Raw genomic sequence first — 19541 nt, 5'->3', positions numbered from 1 at the left:
GGGAGATAACACAACAAATCCCCGAACAGCCCGCTTCTCCAGCACAAATATGGATTGAACCTCTACAGTAGCACCCTACAGTATACCTAAGGACATAACGCTGTGAATAAAGCTTTAATTAGTACATAAACATAAATTTTCAGTTATTTTTTTAATGGGTAGGGGACTAGAAGGATCCTTACAGTACGTCTAAAAAGGGCAGTCATAGCAGCTCATGGACACCTATTTTAGTGGTTTCGGTGGAGGGTATTGGTGTGCCAGCCTAGGCGGGAGGAGTATGGTCCTGCTGGATATGGAGAATTGGAGGATGTCCCTTGTCCACGTTAGTCACAGCCTAATGTGAGCCAAAGCATTTCAGGCCAACGGTAGTATTATATGTTTTTTGAAAACTATATAGTAGTAGAAAACTTTTAGAATACTGTAGCCAAGTAGGTGATAAGCCTTCTTGGCCTAACACATCGTGTTTTTAGGTCTAAGGCCGATTTCTTTATGATCTTATCCGTACGAGCTAAATATATAATTTTATAACGGCTATTAAATACAATTGTCGTTTATCATTGCACTGATAACGCTTATCAGTCAAAACAAAATGTCACTTAGTTTCTATTTATTTTATGAAATTTAGAGCTGGCAATGTTTTTGCAACTAACAATCGCGGAGTACTAAATTGATATGCCGATACTTCGGTACAAAGTACCAGCGCTCAACTTAGAAGTATCACGATTCAGAGATGAAATGGTACCTTTACTCTGGCATAACGACTTACCAATTTCATTTTAGTGTTTTATATGTATGTACAGATTATGTTTTCATTATTTATTATTATAGTGATGAACTTGTATTAATAACAGGGACTATTACCAGACTTAGATATTTTCCATATTTTTGTACGGATCAGAGTCCTGGTCAATTAGTGCAACGGATTCAAAAAGATAGAGGCATTCGAGATGTGGCGTTGGAGGAGAATGTTGCGAATGCCATGGACTGCAAAAAGAGCTAATCCAAAAGCAAAAAGAGCATAGTCCATTCTCGACGAACTCTCATTTACAAATAGGTGCTTAGCTGGTAATGGTAGGGAGGAATGATTGAGGATGAAGACAATTATGGGTTTCAACATTCCTAATGCCACACAACCTGAGGATAGGGGTGTAGAGGCAGCAAGTCGACGTATCGGGCTTTTTAACACAGACACGGCATTTAGTAATGAAGATTAATAATAAGAACATGACCAACACGTTGGTATTAACATATACGTTGTATAATTAACTATGTTTTATTATTATGTTAGACATAAATAAATATTTAGTTGGTTTTGAGACATCCTATATTCTATGACTAACCGTTTTATAATCTGTGACAGTAAATAAAAAGTAGACAAAAAGGGCGTGCCATTCGTAATATTTACGAGTGAGAAAAATATTTTTTAATTGTGTGGATAAAAAGTAATTCGTTGTTTATAGCCATTGATGATGATATATATACCTACTGTTTCATATTACTTTAAATATATTTATAAGAATTAATTATGAAAAACAAAATATTGAAAAAAATAATTTAGCAGTTTAGTAAATATACACACATTTAGGTTTTTGCGCTGATTATTTATTGAAACACAAATATATTTGTTTATGATTACATATTCTAATAAACCATAAACATCATCTATAATTCAGAGTGGTCTATGGTTGGTGTAATAGATGGTGGAGATGGCTGTCGATAGTGCTTTGAGTAAATCTCATCCCAGAATTGTGTTCTCTCCTTCAGCAATGAATCACTCAGGCGCATAGGATTGTCTATGACCATGTATGGAGTCCAGTCTTTGCCCACTGGTGGCCATGACGGGAAATCAGATCCCTCTGGTACAGGTTGACTGGAAAAAAATAAAATAAATCAAAAACAAATGAATTAAATAAATAACTGACCCAGCGCAGTTGTTAAAGTATGAAGATTATTACAAAGATAATAAAAAAAATAAGTGGCGCTACAATCTTTTTAGGTGTGGGCCTCAGTATCTGTTCCATGATCATTTGTATTAAGGCAAGCCTCCTGTGCACACGATGATGTTTTAGGTTAAAAAAAATTAAACTCATATCACAGGCAAGCTTTTGTAGTGATGTTTCTGGACACTATTTTTATAAACAAGATCTTTTTTCTCTAAAAACTAAGGAACTACATTCTCAAAGCCCTTTCAAGCATTTGCGAAGGTTGTAATTAATAAATAAAAAAACAACCCAAACAACCTTTTTTGTTTCTTGGGCCTCGGATTTCTATATTGTTTCATCAACATTTGTTAATCTTATAGGCAAGTAGGTGATCAGCCCTCTGTGCCTTTCAGAGGTCCATTAAATATTATATAGGATTTTTTTTATTAGAATTTATAAAGAATCATTGACAGAAAAACACACGAAAATATTAACATTATTTGTACAAATTAGGATTTATAGATAAGATTTTTCTGAGGTAATATAATATGATAATGAAATATGCACTTTTTGATTTTTGATGTGATAAAAATTAGTGGGAGCGACACTATTTGTTGGGTGCCCTATTGTTTAGTGTTTTATAACTTAGTGTTAGTGAGCGTTAGTCTTAAGTGTAAAACAGTGGTAATTGACAAAATCGTACACAAGAACAGAATGTCTTCTCCTTAAAAGTGTAAGTAGTGACACTTTATGTTAAATATCGTCACGTCGTATATTGTCTTACGTTTGGCTAGATCGTGATCTTCCACGATGTCTCAGTAAATGTCATGTAGTTTTAAAAAAACTACATAACTGGACAGATGTTTGGTGAGATGGTTTTGGAGGTCACGCCTGTCCAGGAGATGCCTTAACCGCCGCTTAAATGAACCCTTATACCCTTTATACCCATATACATAGTGAAGATGGAACAAGGAGTTCCACTCCTTTTACTAAAAAAAATCTACAAGCAAATAGGTATTGGTTCAACAAGAACCGGAAGCTGAGTCAGAGTTTGAACGTTTTTACATATGCGAGAAATACTTAATAATTACGGTTTACATTTTTAAAATGACATTCTGACTCAATGTGACTGACATGGGCGGCGATATCACTTAAGATCAGCTTGCCTGTCTTCTGTTACATAAAAAGAGATACATACCCTGTACTAACAAAGTTGTACCATAGATCTCGTACAGTCTTCTTCATATCCCTGGCAGCCTTTGGAAAGAGACCTTCGTCTATATGTGTAAAATTGCCATCTCCCACGTCGCTAGATTGGGCGCAGTGGGTTGCTCCACGCACTTTTGTGTACGGTATTGTGGGTATGTCATCATGTACAAAGGAATATTCATATAAATATATCTTATCGTGCCCAGCATCCACATGCAACTTAACAGATCTCAATGTTGCATATGTGAAGAAGACATCCGAGAAAAAGTCTACATAACTCAAAACCTTCTCGTTACTAACTGGCTCGTTGCCGAAGTAAAATTTCTTAATTCTCTCAGCAACCATCGCTTTTTCCTTATCATTTTTAAACTGCAAATCCGGTGGTAGAAATTCAACAAAATCTTCGTTCATTTCATGTTTCCATTGGTCGAAGGTGTCTTTCCTCATCAGCCCCTCCATGGCGGCGAAACCATACAGCATCGGTACCTTATTATAATTTCCACTCTTTAGGATGTTTACCGGACTCTCAGTGAGAAACTCTTCTTCATCTGTTTCACGCTCGATACAGGGAGACATTAAGAATGTTGAATCAGTTCGATTGATGAGACTCATTTCTCCAGACGTGAGAATTTCATATGAAACAGTTTTATAAAACTCTTGGAGAGCGTCCAAGTTCGTATAATCAGTAAAGTTTATAATTTGTCCATATTCTTGAGCATTTTTAATTGGATCAGTTTGAACACTCCAAGCTGCTGTATTCGCACCACTTTCTGGTATAACTCTCTTGAATAGACCTTTCGTCGTATCTGACAGCATGAGTAAATCGACAGATGACGATCCAGCGCTATAACCGGCTAAGGTAACTTCTTCAGGGTCCCCGCCGAAATTACCTATGTTTTCCTTAACCCAACGCAAAAGCGCGACTTGATCCTTCATACCAGCATTGCCAGGGATGTCCTCTGTTCCCAAACAGAGGAAGCCATGCGCACCTAGCCGGTAATTGAAAGTGACGACAATCACATCTTTGCTTTTCACTAAATTCTTATAAGTTACTAAATTTCCGTAACAGGCTATGTAACCTCCACCGTGCACATAGACTATTACTGGTAGATTTGTTTTTGTCGTATCTGGTACGAATATGTTTGCAATCAGACAATCTTCTGTTGATAACAGACTTCGTTTCACCATCATGGATAAATCTTGTTGTGGACAAACGATGCCTTTGTCTACAGCTTCAAGTACATACGGCCGATCCACTGCTGGTAGGGGTGCCTAGAACAATTATACATCAGTATACCATTATTTGATTGTGAGGAAGGTGCATGGATCTAGTCAGGCGTCATCTTAAATTCTCGCATCATTTTCACATTGTTTTATTTTTACATCTCTGATGTTTGAGAGCAAAAATAAAATAAAATAAATTTGTTCTTTAAATAATTTATTAAATTTATGATCTGATGATTATAATATTTATGATGATTGATAAATACATAAGCTGGGCTTCTCGGTGTTACCCACGTCCATTATTTTACTTCCTCCATAATACACAACTAACACCTGAGACTGGCGTATTCAAGCAAACTGAGTAACTTAATATTAAGTGTAGATGGGAAGCGGGATAAAAAATATGGTTTGTTAATGTCATGATTAACAGAAGTAATAACACTCTCTGTGCTGGAAAAGACTTTAAAAACGTCTTCGAACACCAGTTTACCAAGATACAGTTATGTGTATCAACGTAAAGTGAATTTAGTCTAACAATCATTATAGTTATAATCATACTTTTTAAATAAAAATTAATTCCACCAGCATCACCTCGACATCCATCGTTCCACAAATGAGCGAGACAGTTTTTCCGCGCACCACCACATGTGGAAGCTGCCCACTGAAGTATTTCCGAACCAATTCGACTTAGGGTCCTTCATAAAAGAGCGTACCAATTCTAAAGGACCGGCGTCTCGCTCGATAGCGGCATGTCTTTTCGTAAGCAGATAGCCGCCGACATATACTAACGGATCCGGATAATCCAATCACCTTGACTAAGAATAAATTAAATGCCAACCACTATTCAAAGACTGATAAGGGTAAAAAACTGCCTTCACCGGGGAAGGCGTAGATGTTTACTTCGTACTACGCTCACTCCAATGAGCTTCCGTCCTGCCCTTTAGGCGATTGACCACCCCGCGTCGGCCCAAGCGAGGTCCGAGTCTCACGGGAGACGCCCTTCGGCTAGTAGAGGGGAAAACGCCGATTCCGGCCGAGCTACGCTCGCTAAAACAGCCCGATCTGAGCTGTAAAGGCCCTCAAGAGATTCCATAAAAAAAAACACCGGCAATCGCGAGCCTTCTGGCAATGTGATATATGGGAGGAGTTATCACTTAACATTAGATAAACTTCCTCCCCGTTTGCCCCCTGTTATATAAAAAAGGAAAACTAAACAAGCTACATTTTAACTATCATTGTCTTATATCTTATTTAAATCTATTCTAATAATATAATAAATTAAATAATTTAATATTACAATAGCAGATAGCTACTTTGAATGTCCAGTAAATAGGCTATCTTGCTCTTTTACAACTTCCAACTTTCCGTAACTTTGTTTATCATTCTCATGCAGGTTTTAGTTTCTATTAAATATAGTGTTTACTTATCCGTTGGCGAAAGCACCAGCTCTGGTTACCGATTTTAACTACCAGGCGCCAGCTTAAATATTTAATTAGTGCACTGGAACGCCACAGCCCAAGAGTATCTACTCCAAAGAGAATAAAATTAAAGTTGGAGGAAAGACTCTTTTATTTAAATCGTTTATTATTTTACGCCTGCTCTGCGGTTGCCCCACTTTTTTGCTTGTTCAAGGGAGGTGCACGGCGGAGGTGCACGGCGCAAACGTGTCCACACAAGAAGCATCCCATACCAAAACCGGGACAGGTTTCAGGATCTTCCAAGGAATCAACGACAACCCATCCAGCCGCTTCCCATCTTCTCTAGCGATGTTTAGTTTCTATTTAGTGATAGTTATTATTTATTTATTTTGTGATTTCATGTGTACGTGTGTAAATTTGTTGATGTCATATTTTCTTGTATAATTTTACGCATACACATTGTATTAGATCTTATACCAAATAAATACGTGATTTTATCCTCAAGTGATAGATAATAAGGATAATTAACGATAACGCCTCGTCTTGATAATGTTTTGTATATGTAATAATATAGCAAACGGACAAGCAGTTGAAGGTCAACAAATCCATAATTACGTAGGTAACACTGAAAATGAGAAACGGCTTAATATAGAAAGTTGCCAATACTTTTATTGTTTTTCGAAGTAATCTCCGTTCCTCTCTTCACATCGTCGTATTCGATGGAACCACTGAGAAAAGCAGTGGGCCCATTCTTCCTTACTTGTCTATGGCATTTTCGAACGCTTTCACCGCATCTTCAAGACTCTTTATCTTTTGAATTGTATCTTTAGTTCTTGTGTATAAATGAAAGTCCCAGGGTGCCAGGTCAGGACTGTATGGCGGATGACTTATTATCTTGACACCTGCCAAAGTCAAATCTTCACCATGCGAAGCCGTTTCTGGTCGTCAGTTAAAGTATGGGGAATCCATCTGGTACAAAGCTTCCTGACGCCTAAATGTTCGTGTAATAGTTTTTGAACTGGACTCATACCAATCCCTAGGCTTACCCGTATCTGCTGATAGGTCACTCTCTTATCTTCCTCTATCATGCGTCGTACAGCACTGATGTTATCTCCATTAAAGGGCGTCCCTCAAGCGGATCATCATTGAGAATGCTACGTCCACGCTTAAACTCATGAAGCCAATTGTAAATAGTGGCACGAGAAGGGGGTTCATTAAGAAATGCTAATCGCAGCCTATCATAGCTTTGTTGTTGAGTAAGCCTATAACGAAAGTCATAATAAATCATTGACCGAAAATTTTCTCGCGATAGGTTCATTTTCACGTGTAACAAGAGTTTTAAATTTGCCGCCAATTCACAAAAACAAATGACAAATGAATGCAAAATACTACATTATGATCAGCGTCGACACACACCGTCGACTATTTCGGTCTAAGGCACGATTCCTCACCATGTTTTCCTTCATCGTTCGAGCGAATGTCAAAGGCGGCACATAAAAATAAAGTCCATTAGTGCCGATGGAACGAATCGATCGAAATAATATTTTGTATAATTACCTTGAATCTATCTCGTCCAGTAGGAGCCCGGGCGTAAGGCACACTATAGAAACTGTACAGCCCATCATCTTTGTAACCTTTGACTGGTCCCTGACTGGTATTAACTATGCGCGACTCAAACGCATTGGTTAAACAAAATAACAAACAAAATATAACGATCATCGCGTCTGATGTTCTTGAAGCGTGGTTCGCTTTGGCTAATCACCTGATTACACATATATTACTTGCGCTCCGGCTCCACTCATTTATTTTTTACTCCGCATCCACACTCTCTACGAGGCGAGAAGTGTGTGGACGGTACGCTCGTTTCGCTGTTTTTTTGGAATGGAATCGCGACAGTTCGGGCTGTTCTGGCAGGCATAGCTTAAACGGCTTTTCCCCGCGACTAGCGCATGGGTGATTCCTGTGACACTCGAATCTCGGCTTGGGCCAACGCGGGGTGGTCCATCACCTGAAGAGCAGGACGGAAGCTCACTGGATTGAATGTAATAGTAAAATTCACATGCCTTTCCCGATGAAGGTGTTTTTTTATCTGATCATCTCATGTCGTATCAAAGGACGCGGGGTTGAACCGAGAGCATCAACCACACTCTCATGCTCACTTTGTTGTTATGTACTGCATTGCCTACTCTTACTCTTTCTATATAGAATCCAAAAAAAAATCTATACAAAAATTATGAACCTCATAAGTGGCGACTTTTTGAGGACACCTAAGAAATAAATTTACGTAAATCATATTCATACCGACATGATATGTTTTGACGTGACAACGTCTAATAAATCAATGAACGCCGGCTGTACGCATGGACAAGCATGACGCATTATCGCGTTACGCTAATTGTACGGTTGCGCAGCATCTATGTCTCTTCCACTCGATGCGTCCGAAGATTCAATCCTTTGTATCCAAACAAAATAGTGGTATTTAAATAAAAATGATTCAATTTTATTAATAAAAGTATTCAATCATTACATCAATGTTTTGCTATGACGTTGTCACGTTAAACTAACGTCCGTAAACTTTACAGACAATATTTTCTTTTAAATTATTTTTTGTGATATAAAGGCAATACATTATAACATTAGTGGCCATTTAAACTAGCTAGCGCAGTTCTTCTAATCAAGTATAAAAACTATCAACCAAAAAAATCGAGAGTGTGGACCTACCAATGGTGCGGCCTAACCTTGCCAATATTCGTGGTGATGGCCTTGGCGTAGAGTTCAAGTAAAGAAATATTTTTTATAATCAGTCCAGGAATTTTTAGCTTGGTTATGATAAAAATAATATAAATTCTTCTATAATATTAGAGAAGAGATTTATTTATAGAACTTCAGTGTCTTAGAACTTCCCTATACAAAACATTTGACGTAGTTTTGTTTTGTGGCAGCAAAATGGTTTTATATTTTGAAGTTCTGACTCGGAATAGGAAAACATACAATTGCCCATGGGTAAAACATTCTTTTTGCAGATATTGATGCGTTCTATAATACTGTACAACTTTTTTTTGTTATCATCAATAGTTTCCAAAGCGCACGCGATGCCAGATTTTTTATGCAAAAACCTTTCCTTGCCTTTCGTTTATTGCATTTTTGTTAGTTAATTTTTTGTAATATGGCAGTCAGCTTTCTAATAGTGAAGTAATTTTTGTAATCGGTCAAGTAGTTTTTGTGTGAAAACATTATAAACATACATAAAACATATAAATGTGTAGTGTAACTTGGAAAACATTGTTCATGTTCAAACTAAAAATTGTACATGACATTCGGGCCATAGTTTGCGCTGTCTTTGCTCAGACCTTCTAATCACGCAATGGATTTTGGTTTTTATATGGAGGTTTAATCGTGTTATAATCTCTGTGTTGCTAATATAAAGTCTCTTTTTGTTTGTACGTTTAAATCTTCTAAACTACGCTTTCCTGTTTTGCACGTCGCGACGGAAATATCTAGTTTGTGATATTTGGAGTTATTATTGAGAGCTCAATTTTTATTTAGAAAGAAAAGAAAAAAACACTATAGCTTCAAAAACAATAAGGTCAAATGTAAATAAAACAACACCCAAACTTTTGGCAACAAAATATTGTGAAATATCTGTTTTTTTTACCGCAATTTATTGTTCCTATTATTAAGACATTACGATAATTAATATACATTTGCATGCCTATTTTCTCAATCTGAATAGTACCTTACTTAATTAAACATTAGTAAAGTCGTAAAGTATAAATATTAGTCATTAAGTCCATTCCATACAATCCCCACAGGCCATGAGAACTGATCGTGGTTGGAAACATAGAAGGCAAAAGACAACGTGGGCATTCACCAACCACATGTACCGACTTATCGTCCTCAAAACTATATACTGTCAGAAGCGAGGCGCTGGACAGAAACCGGTGGAAAGAGATTGCACGCTCCAGATGTTTCCACGACGTACAGACATGAGCTACCGACTGTAGAGATCATTCCTATTGGAGCTATGATGTAGTATGTTCGTCACACACCAGTTTAGCAAACGTTAGGCCCGTCTCACCGTTCGACACGCTCAACAACTGGCACCGCAGAGTAGACAGAAAATAAACGGTCAAAATATAAGACCCAGCTTCCCTCCGGCTTTGGCTCTGTTGTCTTTGGACAGACTCATGGGCCGTGGGGTTCTAGTGCACAGCGAATTAAAGACTTTAGTAGGCGCCTGCCACTACCAGTGCTCCCAGAGCTGGTGCTTTTTTCAACGAATATGAATCGCTATACAGCGAGGAAATACCAGTGTTAAAGTTAAACAGGGACCAAATTTTTGGGTTTGTTTCTATTCTGTTTTGGTAAATACTATAAGCAAATGTAGTTGAATATAATATATTATATGTAAATGCCAGACTAAATTATTATTATTATTATAATTATTTATCTATATTACACGATAGATACTCGATAATGATAACAAACAAAGCATGACAATGACCTTGCAGTGACAAAGAAAATCTTCAACGATCACTTCCGTCGTAGTTCTTTTTAACCGACTTAATAACTGAAGGAAGATTACTACAGCAACTAAAACTTTTAATGTTGTTAACTTGTATGTATGTAGTGCGGACTCGATTTCGGCGGACCGACTCTGATTTGGTCCGTTGGGCGGAAAGTCCTGGCTAACTAAGTCTAGCTCCTTCCGGAAGCTCAGTAATGTCCTAGGCAGGCTTCACGGAGTGACCTCACTGTTCCGAGGATTTCCGTTCGTCAGCGAACCATAGCCACGCGTTCCAGGACTACGCCTAGGACAGATAATTACAAGGACATACAAAAAATTATACAGCGCACTTTTCGTTTTATAAAATGTTTGTAAGATGCCACTACGAACTTCGCCAGGTGCAGGTAGGGGCAGTTGCCTGCCATCCTTTGTTCTTCTTCTTTTAGTGCCTTTTCATTACTGGAGCTTGGCCGTCAGTCTCGCGATACATGTCTTGTGCTAGATGCAGCTCTTTCGTAGTTCCAATACCCGTTCAGTCCCTAACGTTACGAAGTCATGTTTTTTTTCTTCTACCACCGAGTTCTACTGGTCTACTACCCTTTTCATGATAATCGGTTGGCACCTGTCATGCTCTAATTCATAAATGGGAAATATTATTTAAATCAGTGTACAAAAAGAGTAGCAGTAGTAGTAATTAAAAAAAGAGTACGCAATGATAAGGATAATAACGGGAATGCTTAAGTGGTTTGGCCGTGGAAAAAGGTAATGAGAACCGGTTAACAAGTAGGATATACAAGACAATACAACGGTGTTTGGTAAGTTAAAACCCATAACCGACGAGCATGCATGTGATGAAAGTAGATGATGAGACAGATATGTCAGGATCGTAAGTGGAGATATTTGACCCCTCTGGGCAAAAGCCAAAAAAATCAATGGCGCTACAACCTTTTTAGGCCTTGGCCACAGATTTCTGTATCTGTTTTATGATCATTTGTTAAACTAATAGGGAAGTAGGTGATCAGCCTTCTGTGCCTGACGCCGTCGACATTTTGGGTCTAAGGCAAGCCGGTTTCCTCACGATGTTTTCCTTCACCGTTCGAGCTAATGCTAAATGCGCACATAGAAAGAAAATCATTGGTGCACGGGGATCGAACCTACGACCTGAAGCCACTAGGCCAACATTGCCCGGGCAAAAGGCATCTTATAAATAAACAAAAGCCTTCACTCTCAACTTCACTGAACACAAGAGTGAGACAGAATCCCCAATACGCAGTTTGTGTCAATTGTTTTTGATCAAATGTCTCTGGATGTCTAATCCACAAAGCTCTCTCGAAACAGTTTCAATTCGTTCAACATCACAGTTGAACGAATTCGTCTTATGTTTTGAACGAATCCCCTACTATAGAGCTTTTAGCACGCCTCAAAGACATTTCCATTTTTATATGGAAAGCGACAAGACAATCGTGTACGATGATAATGGTCTCCAGATTTATGGAGGTGGATGTATTGTTTCTTCAAATTGCGCACACGCTATCAATGATAAAAACAGCGTAATAATGATAATTGAAAATTGATTAAAATAATTTAAAAGATTTGGTCCCTGTGGCAGTGTACCTTTAATTCTGGCATATACATTTACAAATTGTTTACTGAAGAAACATTAACATCATATTACAAGACACAAAAGAGGGACCACAACAATAGAGACTGGGAAAAATTTTATAAATTCCGACTAGTAAACAACTTTTCTTTTGATATATTTTAATATGTTTGTTAAACGCTAAAATAATCTACTTAATACTTGACTGAAAAATATATTGTGGCTTCCACTCCGATGATAACTTATACAGTTACTTATTATCAATTATTTAATAAATTACCGCCTAAAATTCGTCATATTACCGCGTTTAACCGTTTCAAAAAGACATTAAAGATACATATCAGAATGAGCCTGGCAGACAAGTTAGGACGGCTGATGACAACGTGAATCTCGTTCGTATATATTAAGTTTCCCATGTAAATAAAATACATTTATTTTAATGAGAAATAAACCTCTTAAATATTATACTGCCAAGATTCGTATGTTTAAGTTACACCTAGTAGTGGACATCAAGAGATTCAATTTCCAACAATAATATTGTTTTGCTAAACTGTTGTTGTGAACTTGTGACCTCCAGTGTATTTCGTATAACGAATAACTGCTCAAAGTACATAAGTAGATTATGTGTTTTTTTATAGAACAGGGGCAAACGGGCATGATGTTTATTTATTTATCCATAATACTTTCAATATGTCAGGTTAGGCACGTCAAAGCAAAGTCAAATCATTTATTTCAATAAGGCGTATTAAATTTGTTTTATAAAAAAGACTAGTTGCCTGTCCACATTGTAACCCTAACTTTCTTACTAACTTCTAACTGACGTGAGACTTATCTTAAATTATCGAGATTTATGTATCTTTTTACTTTTTATTTTTAATGCATGATCTTTTTAGTTTAGTTTGTTATTTTGTTCCTCTTAAATTTTGTCTTAATAACTGTGTGTAACATGTATTTTTGCACTTCTTGCCTATCTTATGTAATTAAAAAAAAATCTGTACTCACATCTGGTTGCCTGGAAGAGATCGCTCGAAGGCGATATGGCCGCCAGTTGCCCTCCTTTTGATTTAATTATGTTCAATTTAATTTTTGAAATTGTAATGTAACGAAGTCTTAATAAATAAATACTTTCCTTTAAAACTAATTTGATAAAAGTTAAAAGTTCTAAAGAAGTTGCTTGTACAATTGGTGATTACAAAGAGTGGCGAAAGGTTTATTGCCAGATATTCTCGTTCGCTCCACCCTTTTGGTTCATAAGTGTACTTACTGGCAAAGTGGCAGGTAGTAGGAGACCTGTCCGTAGACGCAGGTCTTGGTTGAAAATCCTTAGACAATGGTTTGGTAAACACACCATTTTATTGTCTCCCTCCCTCATCTTATACAAGATTAAGAGATTAAATTGTTCACTTAATTAATTTTTACGATAGGTTTTAGGACGAAATCACTATTTTCCACTTGTCAGTACTTTATACCACATAATGGTAAGTTTTACGTAAAGAGTCACTGGGTGATCACGAAACGTTTTACTATTGGGTACAAAAAACGTTAAAATGAATAAAAAATAAAATATATTTATTATGGAACATAAGATACAAGTATCACTTATTCCACGTCATTAAATTTTAATCAGACGGCAAAGAAGACAGAGGATGTAGAGAAAAAGCCGGCGTAAAAAAACTCGCCACTCTTTTAAAATAGCAAATCATCAAACAACACTATTTTAAAACAAATATCGCAAATTTATTAGAAGTAGCCCGTCCAGCACTAGTCCCAGGCCCTTTTATCAACTGGATAATGGTTAACCTTGTATTAAGCCTTTTAAAACAGCTGTTCTTTAATACATTTCTTAAATTTATTAAAATGCAGAGATAAAAGAGCCTCTGGGATTAAAGAAGAGTATCCCTTTTCCCAAAAATGAATTACTAACTTTAGCACTAGAACTTTAAACTAGCACGGGGAAATTGCAGTCTGCATTTGTTCCAAGTATTAACATCGTGCGTAAGTTCTATCCTAGTAAACTTCTTACTATTATTGTATACATACACTTCGTTGGGAAACACTCTAGACCAACAGCTCTTAATAAACTAAATAATATGTAACAGTTTTTAAAACATTTTTATAAAATCTCTAGTCGTTTTAATCCATCGCTCGAAGTGTTATAAGTGCTCTACCGAGCTCTTCACGCCATTTCACTGTATTCTGAATTTCATTTTAGACACGAACATACTTTGCAGGGGATGTACTAATGTTATTTTTAAATATTTAAAATTGATAAATATAAAACTAAAACAAATCTGGCAATATTTATTTTTTTCAATAATCACAAATACTTATGAAAATATGTTATAAAAAGGATTTACACGTGTGAAAATAAAATGGTTATTTAAGATGGCAGTATATATAAGACAATTACCACAAACTACAAACATGAGACAGGCTCGAAAATAGATATTTATATCTAATGTTACAAAACTGTTTTAAATTGTGTTACTCTACCAGCTTAGGATTTCTTAAACAAAAATATGGCGATAAATAAGTGGCCAAGATTATATTCTTTGTCCAAATTACATCGTGCGTGTTAAGAATTGTTTTCTGCCTTTTTTTAACATAACTAAATTACTTTTTAAACATCGTCCTTGAACTCATGTGATATAATCACCAGGTTGTCCTCTTAATATATTGCTCAGGAAACAAAATAAAAAACTAATGTTAGTTTAGTTAGTTTTAGTGTAGTTTAGTTAGTAAACACATGATATAAATTGACATAGATACAAAAAAAATATATAAAAATCGGTGCCGTCCCTATAACATGTGGACACGACCAGCAAAATCAATTAGATACAATATACAGTGTTAATACAAACAACCATTAAAATTTAAATACAAACTGTAAAAGAATTAAACTATTTAAACTAAGAAAATAAATTATCGGTACTGTGACCTAATTCTACTCTTAGCTGAGGCCAGAGAACCATGAAAAATGTCAAAACTCTGTGCAATTTCATTATGGTAGCGACATAACCTATTAAATGGAGAGTTTCTGGCAACGTTTGTTCGACAATGTGGGATGTGAAAACATCTTCGATTGTACAAACGACTCCCGACCCGAGGAACTTGTATGTATAAACGTTCTAAAATTTCTGGGCAATCCACAAGTCCGTTAATTACCTTAAATAGGTATAGGGAGTCGATGTTTGCCCTACGAACGCTCAGAGATTCCAAGGTATAAAGGTATTAATTATTTTTAAAGGATAAATGGTATAAAAACTTTTTTTGCACCCTCTCCAGCCTCGCTGAATGGGTTAAATAAATTGGAGACCAGACACACCTGTTGAACTCTAATATGCTTCTAACGAGGCTGTTAAAGATAGTAAAGATATAGATGGTAAAGATCCCTGTAATTCTGGAGATAAAACCAGAGAGCTTTAAGGATCATTTTATAATATTATCTATGGGCTCCCTAAAACTTAGTGAACTATCCATTATGACACCCAAATCATGCTTTTAACCTCTTGAAGTTTCTGGCCCCTTATGCAGTATGTTAATGGTGAAGATGTCTTTTTCTTCGAAAACTTAATGCAGCAGCACTTTCCTTCATTTAAAATCATTCTATTCAGCCCGCACCATATGTTGACTCTGTTTAGTTGCTCCTGCAGAAAATCACTGTCGATATCTTGTTGAATACGTTAGTATAATTTTAAATCATCAGCATACATTTTAAAATTGCACTTTAAATTATATGCTAAGTCATTTACAAAAATTATAAAGAATAAAGGCCCTAAGTGTGATCTCTGTTTCAATGTAATGTGTTGAATGTTTGGATAATATCGTTGTAGTATTCTAAGGTCCGTCGTTATGTGGAGTCGTGTTTTCATACTCTGCGCGTGCGTTTGCGCATACTCTGAGTCACGGGTTATGTTCACGGCTCAGGGCCCAGTCAAGGGCTACCAGGATGGCAGTGGGATGTACGTCTTCTATAATATTCCATATGCGAGAGCTCCAACAGGAATAGATAGATTTAAGGTATTGCTATAGCAATAATTGGCATAACATAATTATTATCAATCTTAGAATTCTTTCTTGAGAACGTAATTAGCAATTAGTGCGTTACTTAAATAGATAACGATAAAAACGATATGCTTCGTACACACTAAACCTGACTAAATTTATAATATTAACCAATATAACCAAAATATTAATATTTTTGCTTCACAGCTTAAACACAATTAAACAGAAACAAAGGAAATAGTTTTATTTATTTTTATTAAGGTAGTTTACAGTTTTAAACCTCAAATGTATGTAATATAATATTATTTAATCCAACCATTACAAAAGTAGCTTATACAGCTTAGATTTGTTATATACATTTTCTTCTTGTTACCCTAATATTCTAGCTTTCTTCAGTACCTAGTCTTTTCCAATTATCTCTATCAATGGATTTCTATCTCCATTCGGTTCCTGCTATTGCTTCTATATGTTCTATTTATCCAGCTTTATTTAGGGCATCCTCTTCCTCTTACCTTGGTCCTATCCATATAGTTGTTTTTAAAGTCCACCTACAATTTGTGCATCTTGCTTGTTTTCCTTATGAGATATTTTAAGCCATACTAAAGTGATAATCTGTTTACAGGCACCGTTACCAGCCTCAAATCGATCTTACGTTTTAGAAGCCATAAATAAAGGAATAGTATGCCCTCAATCAACAGAACTGCTATCTATGTATAACCAAACAGTAACAATAACCGAAGACTGTCTTATCGCAAATATATTTGTGCCGGATACCAAGAAGACTAATTTACCAGTGATTGTCTATGTACACGGTGGAGGCTTTATCGTTGGACATGGGAATTTCCTAACCTACAAACAGTTTGCTAAAACGAATAATATTATAGTGGTCACTTTCAACTACCGTCTAGGCGCCCACGGATTCCTATGTATGGGAACAGATGATATCCCCGGTAACGCTGGGATGAAAGACCAAGTAGCTTTACTACGCTGGGTCAAAGAAAATATAGCAAATTTCGGAGGAGATTACGATGATGTAACAATCGCTGGCTATAGTGCTGGATCTGTGGCTGTTGATTTACTGATGTTGTCGGATATGGCAAAGGGATTGTTTAACAAAGTGATACCTGAAAGTGGAGCAAATACAGTCGCATGGGGCGTACAAACAGATCCGATTAAGAATGCAAAAGAATACGGAAAAATACTCAATTTCACAATGGATGATGTAAATTCCCTTGAAGAATTTTACAAAACCGTTTCATACGAAATTCTGACGTCAAAGCAATTCGATCTCTTCTCTCGTCCAGATTCAACTTTATTATTCTCCCCGTGTGTTGAACGTAATACAGAGGGAGAGGAATTCCTTACTGATAGCCCAGTAAACATCTTGAAGAGTGGAAGATACAATAAAGTCCCAATGTTGTATGGATTTTCTAATATGGAGGGTTTGATGAGGACGACACTATTTGAGGAATGGAAGAATAAAATGAACGAAAACTTTACTGAGTTTCTGCCTCCAGACCTTCAATTTAATAGCGAAGAGGAAAAGAAGACTGTTGCGAATAAAATAAAAGAATTTTACTTCGGTGGTAAGGTCACTGACGAAAATACTCTTAGTTATGTGGACTTCTTCTCTGATGTCCTCTTTACATACTCAACTTTAAAATCTATTAGGCTGCATTTGGACGCTGGTCATGATAAAATATATCTATATGAATATGTTTTCGTTTACGACGATTTGCCAGTCGTCCTACATACTAATGTACGAGGTGCCACGCATTGTTCTCAATCCGTTGATGTAGGTGATGGCAATTTCGCTCATGTTGATGTTAAGCCTTTTCCACCAGAGGCGAGGGAAATGAAGAAAATCGTCCGCGAACTTTGGAACAACTTTGTAAAAACTGGGTATGTTTTTGTATACTTTCATAACAACAATTTCAAGTTAAATATCATTTTTATTTACTAAACCAACTGTTTTTACTAATTGAAAGACCAGTGTTACTTTTAAACCAAGTTATAAAGACACTGTTAAAAATCACGATAAGAGTCACAGTCACTTAACGCTAAATTTGGACACCCGTATGTCGAAAAAAACCTTGTCATAAAAATAATCTTAAAAATAGAACTAAGAGGATGTGAACCCTCAACAAAGCATCGATAGTCCCTATTATTTTGTCCAGTACTGGAAACAGTTACACGGACCTATCAAATTGTTAGACCTGGCAAAATCCATTGTCAGAAGTGAAACTTCTTCTTCTGGAAAATTAATTATTACTAAGGTAAAAGCCCCAATACATGATCATGTACTGATCATGTATATGATCACTCCATGTCTTTGTACATCTATATTCACACTGTTTACACACTGTATACGTGCTAATGATAAGTAAGTTCTAATATGTAACTACTAAACGAATACATCAACCAATAGCGTGTATTTTTCTCACTCTCGATCGGTCTCTATAGCTCTTTCCATTTTCATCGACAAAAACGCTGCACATCTTCGTGACGTTTTCGTCAAAATTTTACCCTCATGCGCCTAAAGAAGTTTCACTTCAAAAAAAACTAAAAACTAAAGAGTTAGCTAATTTCACAGATTACTGAATTGCAATGCAATACAAGAGAAATATTGGTTTTTTTTTAGCAGACACCTTTTTGTTTGTCACTTAGTTTAATTCTTTCGGTCGCACGTTGGCACGAACTTTGTGCTACGAACTACGGGAGACATATTACTCATTTAATCTATACTATCTTACCTGATGAAATAGAGCTATCAAAGTTTAGATTATATATTTTTACAGGCAACCAGTACCTCAAGGTTCAAACTTTCCATCATGGCCGCCAGTTGGCAACGACTGGTCTCCACACATGGAGCTTAATTACCCTCTTCAGCTAAAAGGATCGCTTCTAAAAGAACGAGCATTATTTTGGGATGAAATCTACGAACAGCACTATCGCCACCCGTCACCACCACAAAATATTGTAAAAAGATTTGAACTTTAAATACACTCACTTAGGTTTATGATTACAACATATTTGGGAGGGGTTTATACATTTTTGCTTTTCGCGTATATATTTTTTAAATCAATCACCAAATCTTTGGGTTATTTAAAATTCCTAAAAAGACCTTCGTCTTTTTGTAACCCGTAGTAATTTGGTAAAAAATATGATTAATCGAATAATGTTTAATCTTTTACTAATAAATTTTGAACATTTTGTTGTTTTTCTTTGTGTATGTGTATTGTTTTATTTGTAAATACTTACCGAAATTGCGAAGACGGGTAGATAGCAAAAGATAGACAATTGTGAAAGGCCTTGGGGAGGCTTTTAACCGTGGTTTGTATTTTTATCGAACAATTGAAAAACTTACTGTTGTCTTAATAATTGCAGCATAGGGCATCCGTAATGGCACTTTATTTAGTCAACTAAACAAATTATAATGTGATTATAGTAGACCTTGTCAAGTCTTATTACAAAAAAAATGCGCGATGATTATCACTTGTGCCTTGTGCTAGTCGAGGCAAAGACCCACTTCCGGCAGAGCTATGCTCGCCAAAACAGCCTTAACTTACCTTAACCTATGGCCACTGGGTCCTTCGGAAAGTCAGTGAATAGGAAGAAGATCCTCTCTTTAAGTGGGAGAGGAAGTACCTTCCTCA

At 36.3% G+C, this 19541-nt stretch overlaps 2 protein-coding genes across 2 annotated transcripts; one reads left to right on the top strand and one right to left on the bottom strand.

Annotated features, from left to right (window-relative positions):
- Positions 1–1577: 1577 nt before the first annotated feature.
- LOC123717838 (cholinesterase 1-like) lies at positions 1578–7530 on the bottom strand. Its single transcript, XM_045674077.1, has 3 exons — positions 7331–7530; positions 3121–4403; positions 1578–1870 (listed from the first exon to the last, which is right to left on the bottom strand). Exons 1-3 carry the CDS (start codon positions 7490–7492, stop codon positions 1663–1665), a joined length of 1653 nt encoding a protein of 550 aa, XP_045530033.1. The 5' UTR covers positions 7493–7530; the 3' UTR covers positions 1578–1662.
- A 7351-nt stretch (positions 7531–14881) lies between these two features.
- Positions 14882–18942, top strand: LOC123717880 (para-nitrobenzyl esterase-like). The gene is made up of 4 exons (XM_045674128.1): positions 14882–15108; positions 15714–15900; positions 16508–17787; positions 18684–18942. Exons 2-4 carry the CDS (start codon positions 15733–15735, stop codon positions 18883–18885), a joined length of 1650 nt encoding a protein of 549 aa, XP_045530084.1. The 5' UTR covers positions 14882–15108; positions 15714–15732; the 3' UTR covers positions 18886–18942.
- The last annotated feature ends 599 nt before the right edge of the window (positions 18943–19541 follow it).

This window comes from Pieris brassicae, chromosome 13 (assembly GCF_905147105.1).
Source record: "Pieris brassicae chromosome 13, ilPieBrab1.1, whole genome shotgun sequence".
In the NCBI taxonomy this organism is placed as follows: Eukaryota; Metazoa; Arthropoda; class Insecta; order Lepidoptera; family Pieridae; genus Pieris; species Pieris brassicae.
This window is presented reverse-complemented; position numbering and strand designations above follow the sequence as displayed.

Excerpts from the sequence above, each read along its gene's own strand:
- LOC123717838 (XM_045674077.1), bottom strand. The coding sequence starts at position 7,492 with ATGATCGTTATATTTTGTTTGTTATTTTGTTTAACCAATGCGTTTGAG. Across the intron at positions 4,404-7,330 it reads CTGGACGAGATAGATTCAAG|GCACCCCTACCAGCAGTGGA; the intron begins GTAATTATACAA and ends TAATTGTTCTAG. Across the intron at positions 1,871-3,120 it reads TACAACTTTGTTAGTACAGG|TCAACCTGTACCAGAGGGAT; the intron begins GTATGTATCTCT and ends ATTTTTTTCCAG.
- LOC123717880 (XM_045674128.1), top strand. The coding sequence starts at position 15,733 with ATGTGGAGTCGTGTTTTCATACTCTGCGCGTGCGTTTGCGCATACTCT. Across the intron at positions 15,901-16,507 it reads CAGGAATAGATAGATTTAAG|GCACCGTTACCAGCCTCAAA; the intron begins GTATTGCTATAG and ends ATCTGTTTACAG. Across the intron at positions 17,788-18,683 it reads AACAACTTTGTAAAAACTGG|GCAACCAGTACCTCAAGGTT; the intron begins GTATGTTTTTGT and ends ATATTTTTACAG.